This window comes from Austrofundulus limnaeus, unplaced genomic scaffold (genome assembly GCF_001266775.1).
Source record: "Austrofundulus limnaeus strain Quisiro unplaced genomic scaffold, Austrofundulus_limnaeus-1.0 Scaffold2, whole genome shotgun sequence".
Classification (NCBI taxonomy): domain Eukaryota; kingdom Metazoa; phylum Chordata; class Actinopteri; order Cyprinodontiformes; family Rivulidae; genus Austrofundulus; species Austrofundulus limnaeus.
The window spans coordinates 3,524,712-3,533,281 of NW_013952404.1; the positions used below are offsets into that span (position 1 = coordinate 3,524,712).

The window sequence follows — 8,570 nt, forward strand, 5'->3', positions numbered from 1 at the left end:
GTATCAATACTTTTACTCAAGTACTAGAGTTGAGTACTTTGTCCACCACTGTTCATTTCTGGACATTTATGGTTTGATTTCTTTGTATGCATGGATCACTTGGGTTGTTACCGACATCTGGTGAAAATTTCATGTCATTAGCACCTCTAGTAATATATTTACTGAGAAAAATGTTGACGTGTTCAATACTTATTTTACCTGCTGTAAAAGGGTGTAAGAAACTGTGAAATCTAATCTGACACAGACAAACCAAAACCAGACAGTCAATCTGAACCTTTTTTTTAGCAACACACACTTTTCATGTTCTGACTTCTGTTTGTCCTCCCAGTTTGCTTCTTTTCCCACTCACAGGCACCAGGATTCTGTCACCTGTTACCTCGAACTTATCCCCCACCCCAAAGAAAAAGCAGCTCTCAGACCAGCCAAAGTTGCAGCACAGCTTTGGAGTCTTTGAAGTTTGAGCTAAATCATCACCACAGCTGCAGGAAGCTGCTGCAGCGGCGGCTGGTGATAGCGGAGGGTGGGGTTGTTGGTTGTGTGAATGCAAATGTGACCACTATGAAAATGGATTATTGCAGCTCACAAAGTAGAACTTTGGATTTATGCACCAGTCTAAAAATAGCTGAGTTTCACCAGCTGAATCATGAAGGTTTAAAAACAAGAAGAAAGCTGCCACGCGTCCAGACTCATCTGCTTGTCGTTTTAGTTTGGGCAATAGAAGCAGATTATCTTGCTGTTTGAGATCTCTGGTGGACCGAGACAGCTCGCTGCTTCAGCTGCGTGCGATGCAGAATGACCAAAAAGCATTTTCAAAGCACTTCTGTCCGTCTGCTGAAATTCTCCAGAGCAAACTTGGCAGCAGTATTGTCAACACTGAAAATGTTCAGTTCACTGAAGGTTCACTATCTGTTCTGCAAACACAACAAGCAGGTACTATAGGTTAAATATGCTGAATGAACTGGGTCRTATTTGTCTCAATCTCCTGAGAGGATCTTTCTGGTGACGAGCATTTATATTCCACTTGGTAACATGACTGAGGTCCTGAATCACAGTTAGTAATTCCTCTCCACAGGTTCTGTTCCAGCATAAGAGTGTTACTGATCCTGGCTGCAGGAAAGCTCGATCTGTTCCCTACACTTACAGTCTCAATGACCTTGACCTTATGGGTGTTTACTGTCAGAACCATTCATTACATAAATGTGGGTTTAGTTACAGCTTCATTTAGACCATTAAGAAGCAATTCTGTTAACCACTCACAGTTGGCTTGGTTTGGCTTTAACATAAATGAATATTATAGGTTAAGTGCTGCCACTTCCTTAATGATTTATGCTCTCGAAATGATCTGAAGCTGAGTGGCAGCATTCTCTAAATGCGTTAGCAGGGCTTTTAAAACACTATACCCAAAGTTTGACTAATAGCTCCTTCAGATACACATATTTATGAGTTACAAGATGAGTTGTACTTTTTTCTGTTTTTTTTCTAATTTAAAATAAATGTCAAAATAAAGCTCACAAAGTGCTGTTTTGATTCAATTTGATTTGATTTGTGAAAATGGATGCTGGTGACAACAAACAAGCTTTTACTGTCCAGAAAAAGTAGTTTATAACTAAAAACAGGAGGATTCGTGAATAACAGTTGTTACTTGAGGAAAACATTAAAGTTTGTTTTTCCTAAAAAGGTTTTGATAATTCATCATTTATGACGCTGAATTTGTGTTCTTTATTTCCTTGTTTAATTATCCATTTTATAAAATGATTAAAAAAAAAGCCCATCAAAGCGACAGGAAAACAAATTTAAATGCACTTCTCGTTCCCCTTTTTTTGTCTGACACGACTGTTCAGAAGCCTCAAATAATCAGAAATAACAGAAACAGCATTTTCAGTAGAAGGAACTTGTCATTTATTGTTTCATGTTCAGGAATGTGGATGAAATCTGTTTACACTTATTTCATTAAAGAGCAGTCATGATTTTAATCACCATGATGATCGTGAGTGCCATAAAGGCCTCACAGGTTGGCAGGTGGGATCAGKGACAGGACAAATGGTTGTACCCCCACACTCAATCACACAACACCGTTCCTTGTTCTTCAAGCAGAAGGTAGCCATTTGTTTCCACCCAACAGAAGCATCCTGAGTGTTGATGAACCAAATGTCAGCTAGTGTGAAMATCCGTTTTATTCCTGTTGCGTTTAACTCAGGTTTGGAAGTTGTTAAATGTTGAAGATCTCACGTGGAGTTGTTGAGTTACAGTGATGTATTTTTCTGTTGTACGATCAGACGCTCGCGTTCTTCTTCACGGCGACATAATGAGCTGAGAGAACATTTGCCTTGAGCAGCTTTTAGTCAACGATCAGTTGGCAGGGTTTGAAGTGAACTGAAGCGAATTGAACAACCAGTTTTTAACCAGTTGGGCGGCTGTGGCAGAGTGGTTAGGGGAGTCGTCCCGTAACTGGTGGGTTGCCGGTTGGATCCCCCTTTCCACACATCTCAGTCCTTGTGTCTTTGGGCAAGACACTTCACCCGCCTTGCCTACTGGTGGTGGTCAGAGGGTCCAGTGGCACCAGTGCATGGTAGCCTGCCCACAGGGCAGCTGTGGCTACAATGTAGCTTACCACCCTCAGTGTGTGAATGTCTGTACGTAAAGTGCTTTGGAGTTTGACTGGACTTGATAAAGCACTGTGAAAGTTCAGTCCATTTACCATTTAATACTAGATTAGTACTATTAGATAGTTATTTCTTCCTCTCAAGATATGATTATTTCTTTTTTTGTGCCCTATAAAATTAATTTAATCAAAAGTTTATGAGGAATCTCGCAGCCATTTGCTGAAAAAAAATGAGTGCGGTTAAAATTCCTATTTCAAAAATGCCTAATGTTAATTTCAACCAAACTTTTTTCAAAAAAAAAGAAAAGATTTGGTTAGCCTCAAGTCTTAATGTGGTCCAAGTGGACTGAAATGCTGTCCTGACGTTTCTCTGTGCGTCTCATCCTGCAGAGCTTCCAGAAAACTGGACGGACACRAGGGAGACCCTGCTGGAGGGCATGACGTTTCACCTCAAATACCTCGGGGTCACCATGGTTGAGCAGCCCAAGGGTGAGGAGCAGTCTGCGGCAGCTGTCAAGCGGATAGTGGCCACGGTGAGGGAGGGAACGCGCGCGCACACACACACACACACACACACACACACACACACACACACACACACTGAAGTGGCTTAAACACGGTACACTCGAATCCTCTTTTAATGCCCCTCTATTAAAATAACTTCCCTCAGAAAATGAGTTTCTGTCAAGCATTTAAAATTTTTTTCTCCACATCATCACCTCTGCCACTCAAATGTCATCCAGTACTTCTCTCCTTTTATGACCTGACAAGATACCTCCCCCGACCCCACACCCTCCCCGTGCCCAAAGCACCAAATGACATTTTAGAAGAGAGAGGCTGCTGTTAGTGTGAACACTGTTACTCTTGTGTGGCTCTGCCGGCTTCATCGTGCTGGAAAAGAGTGAATGTTATTGGATCTGGCAGCTCGGTGGTTRATGAAGTTAGCAGCGGCGCGATGGTGGGACCTGACTCACGATGATGTACGACAAGGGAAAGTMAACGCTCTGATTCGGCCCATAGTCTGTTGGTGATCCTCTAAGGAGAATTAAAACCCCGCTGATATGTTTTCTGTCATTTTGATTAATTGTTAGACTCGCCATCTTATTAAGTAAAGATTACAGCATCATGTACTTGGTGTTTTACACAAATTTTACAGATGTTTTTGTTGGAGTGGTTATTTAGTAACATCGTACAAATCTTGGCCTTTTAGTTGTAATTTTGGCTCTTGGAATAAACTAAAAGGCAGATTTAATGATAATTAGCTTTGTATTACAATAATTTTGGTGTCCCTCTGTCATCTCAGTGGTAGTGTTTGATAAAAAAGGTGTCATTCTAGGTTGTGATTCACAGAAACTCACGGACTGATTTGTTTTTTCTTTCTTTCTCTCACACGCTCACTTATGTGTTTGCTTGTCGTTTTCCCTTCTTCCCAGGCCAAAGCCAGCGGAAAAAAACTGCAGAAAGTCACGTTAACGGTCTCCCCCCGTGGAATCATCCTTTACGACAGTGCCTCAAACCAGCTGATAGAAAATGTCTCCATATACAGGTCAGCCCTCCTCTTTTCCCTCGTCTTGTGGTTCCTGTCAAATTGAGCCACCTGGATGTTTACTTAAAGACTCGTCCTGATCTCCCACAATAAAACAAAAAGCTGTTCTCGTCTTTCTCTCGTTTATTGTCTGATGAATGTGCGGTACTCCAGGGTGGCAGAGTGTTTCTGTRTCTGTGAGAGGGAGGGAAGACAAGTCTGTCCCATTAATCTCAGCTCCCCTGGGAGCACAACAGCTGTATGTCTGAGCTTTGACCTTAGGTTTCACAGACTCACACATTTGTCTTTTGGTTCATTCCTGCAGATCTGTCCTACCTGCCTCAGCCTGCAGGCTTCGCCTCACTTCTGTTGGCTCAGAGCTTATGATCCAAACTTGAATCRCCTTTTTTTAAATTCCACATTTATGAGTGTGCATATCAAAGAGAGATGGGACTTTCCATCATTTTTACAAGAATGACTAGGCTTATGTGAAATACATCCTTCTAAAAGCTGGCAGATTTAGGACGAGGTTTCATTTGGTGGCAGTTTTAYGAACTTATTGACCGATAAATTGACTTTACTCACCATATATTTCTGGTTTTCTTGAGCTATCTCAGGTCACTCAGCTATTTTATAGAAAAGCCATCAGCAAACATCTGTTTCTTTGATTGTGCACGATAATTCTGTTTTGGTAATTATTTCTGTCACATTAACCAGTGTGCAATTAAAATGTTTTCAAAGTTGGCAACTTTRGTTTTTTTAGGTGAGCAACATTTTCACAACAGTCCGTTTAAAAAAAAGAAGTAAACTCAATGACAAACRTGTTCACAAGAAATAAATATCTGATCAGAAGTGTTTCTGTAAACTGAASAACTTCCAGGCCTAATYGGATCATTRCATCACATGTTGGTAAAAAATGTCMAAAACATGCTTCCCTAAACCATTGTACAATTTGCATATGTTTTTATCTGGGTTAAATCATGAATGTGGGGGCAGCTGCTAAGGTGGGTACAAAGCAAGCCGTGGTGGGCAACAAAATAATAACAAAATAATGTGCAGCATGTTGTTGATTACAGTTTTGCGAGCCTTGCACACGAAAATAAGCCGTAATTCAGGAAAGTTTCCTGCTCAACTTGRCTGCAAGGCTGATCTCTTGGTTGCAAATACGTCTGATTCAGTGAGACTACAATGGAAAAAAAGACCTTACAGACAAGAGGCTCATCTTGTCTGTTCAAATGTGCCCACATGTGATTTTCAGTGCATTTCTCTGCAACATGCAGACATTTTTATTTTACTTAGAACTATAAAGCAGACTGCGTGTGAAGTGAGTCCAGCTGACCTTAGGATGGCGAAGAAAAAACAAGAAAGCTGCTCGTATCTTGAACCCCACCACACCTCCGCTCCATAAACATCTGTTAAGAAGATAGAAAAGGGAACGGATTCGTCTGGACATTCAATTTCCTCACTGCCCTCCCGAGCAAACATTTGCTGTAAATCTTGGTTGTGTTCAGACCCCAGCTGGGATCCTGACATTAGTTAACAAAGTGTCGAGGGAAGGACAAAGGACGGGTAGCAGACATCCATTGTCATCTTCCCGCACCTTTTTGCCTGTCCCTCCCTCTCTGCCCTGCCTCGTTGCTTTGGTATTAGAGTGAAGACATCATGAGCCGATGATGGAGAAAAGCTATTTGTAGAACATTACAGTTTTGATTTAAAAGCTTACCCTGCACCTGAGCCTGACGAGCAGGACTGATAACTCTCACATGTCACAGGAATCTCACACCAAGATAACCCCCGCATCACAAAAAGACTCTCATCTCTGTCCGTCTGAGGTTTCTACACAGACGAGGTCCTGTCTGGAAGCTGCGGTTTGATAAGCTTAAGGTGTTTGAACAGTTGTTCCGCCTTATCTGTAATTAATGTTGGAATAATTGGACTTTTGATTAAAGTGTGTACATCGCTGTGTGTTTGTTTTAGAATATCATATTGCACTGCGGACAAGATGCACGACAAAGTATTTGCCTACATTGTCCAGAGTCAACACAACGAGACTCTCCAATGTCACGCCTTCCTCTGCTCAAAGAAGAAAATGGTGAGTAAATAAAGTCTGAGCACAAGGTGCACAGTTTTAAACATTGTTCATATAACATAGTGTTTGAGGATCGGATGAGTGGAGACCCAGTGATTTAACAGGTTGAAGACACCGGAAAATGTTTTCTTATTCAGTCTTGGTATGAAGGCCTAGGGCCAAAATCAAGAAGTATTTCTGTTGTGCAGGAGGACAGGAAATGAACAAGAGTTTGTGTTAGTTGCACTACCAAGAGAAAAGACTTTTACGAAGTGGAAAAAAATGATTAATAGTTCAAATGCAAGTGTGACAGTTMTTTTATATATTCAACTTATTTTGTGCACCTTGCTGTTGTTGAAAAGCACTTTATAGATCTAGGCATCTTTACAGCTACTTTATTTTGTGAGCATACCTGTAAATAAAAAAAAAGCTGGAGACTGAGAGGAGGCTGAAGGGTGGGGCGGCTCTGATCCCCCTCTTGGCATTCTCACATCCCTAGAGGTTTTCTGAACGAGCGAGCCACTCCCTCTCTTTCCTTCCTCTCACTAATTTAGTTGTGGCCAAAAGGCCACGTATCCTCCCGGCTACATAAACAGCTCGTCATAAACTCCACTGGTCTCTCCTCCCTTTCTTCAAGCGTCCAAAACAGAAACCTCCTGTGTTTGTGGTTACTTCCTGTTTGTGTCGGAGCGATAGCCACCCCAGCTTTCCTGAATTTTTCCTTCCTGTCGATGAGATTCACGTGCGTTTTATTCATCCCTCACTGTTCTCTGCCTCCCTCCTCTAACAGGCGCAGGCGGTAACCCTGACGGTGGCTCAGGCTTTCAGAGTGGCGTTTGAGTTCTGGCAGGCTTCCAAGGAAGGTACGCACGCTCGGCGCTGGCAATCTCAGCGTGACAGATGAGTGGAAAACTTGCCGGTGCTTTTGACTTGTTACTACACATCCTTCATCTTCCTTCTGTTGCCTTTTTATTGTGAGGTCGACCCGTCAACACTAAAACACAGTTGTTCTTGTGTTTTCCTGATTTGGACCACAACATCTCGAGAGGTCATGAGAAACACTGCAGAAACTAGGCTAATTGCGGTCCACCCCCCCACCCCCCACACACAGAGGAGTGTTTACTGTTACAGCCGCAGTGGTTTCATCACCATTCAGTTTAGAAATGCCTCTTTATTATAGCCACTGTAAAGATTCACTTGTGTTTCAGACGGGGGTTAGGGGCAGATGTACTCCTCTAACCGGAGTCAATCTCTTGAACTCAGATGCAAAACGAGATTTTCTCTCTACTGCGTTCTTCTCAACATGCACATCCCTCCTCATTATAAATTAATGTTTAATTCTTATCTCAATATTGCATTTGCTTTCATCTTTTGAGCATTTTAAATCCAGACTGGTGTGTCTTTGAACACAGCAGGCAGTCAAAGTGCTGTGTAACACAAGCAGCTCACACTTTTGTAAAGCTCAGCWGAGCTTCCATGTAATTTACTGCATGCATGACTCCAGTGAATATAAACAGGTTAGCATATTAGTTTCTGCATCACCATCCCGCCCTAAGCGTTTAGCCCATCTTTGCATATGTCTAGCTTTGTTGGTGGTCTCTTCAATTCCATGATTATCCATTTGCTTCCTGTTTTGTTTTGCACCTGCCGCCCCTCTTTTTTAGAGTCCTTTTCTTCCCCCTTTCTTCATCCTCACTCCCTGCACTCGCTTGAAGATGAGGGGAGCATCGGAGGGGGATGGGGGCAAGAAGGGGTAAAAGGCTGGGTAGGCACAGAGGGATGGTGAGTGTGCTGAGAGAAAGGAAAATGATTGTGCGCACGAGTCAGTGGAAGCTCGCCTCCCTGACAGATTCGGTGTCGGTGTCACTGATCCCGTCTCACATGGAGACGTGCTTATTTATGCAGGTCTGGCACAGAAAATAACCACCTTTCTTCCCTGCCAAGTTTTAGCCTTTGTGCTTTTTGTTTTGGGTGTTTTAAAGTGGACACATTTTCTTTTTATAAAACATGATTTTGTCATTTTATGTCTCCTCATAAACCTTTTATTTAATCTTTTTAAAAAACAATTTAGTGCTGATGATTTTCTTACTTGTTTGCACCTTAACTTTCTTCTTCTCTCAACACTTTTCACCTGTTTTCCTCTTAGAGGTTTTTCAGGCTGGATGAACAGATTTGATTTAATTTACAATATACAGCGGATAAAATAAGTATTGAACACGTCAACATTTTTCTCAGTAAATATATTACTAGAGGTGCTAATGACATGAAATTTTCACCAGATGTTGGTAACAACCCAAGTGTGGGGGAGTGCAGAGCTCACTTGAGGTGATAAACGCATGCGCTTTGTGTAACGTGAAGTCTGACTACAGTTGGAC

The 8,570-nt window shown here is 42.0% G+C and overlaps 1 protein-coding gene across 4 annotated transcripts in view; it reads left to right on the plus strand.

Moving 5' to 3' along the window:
* Positions 1-8,570, plus strand: part of ldlrap1b (low density lipoprotein receptor adaptor protein 1b) — a 29,775-nt gene that overhangs the window by 10,375 nt on the left and 10,830 nt on the right. For all 4 annotated transcript variants that reach the window (XM_014011131.1, XM_014011145.1, XM_014011138.1 and 1 more), the window contains exons 2-5: positions 2,993-3,135; positions 4,036-4,148; positions 6,105-6,219; positions 6,986-7,058. In XM_014011131.1, coding sequence (XP_013866585.1) covers positions 2,993-3,135; positions 4,036-4,148; positions 6,105-6,219; positions 6,986-7,058 — 444 coding nt within the window. The remainder of the gene's footprint in view (positions 1-2,992; positions 3,136-4,035; positions 4,149-6,104; positions 6,220-6,985; positions 7,059-8,570) is intronic.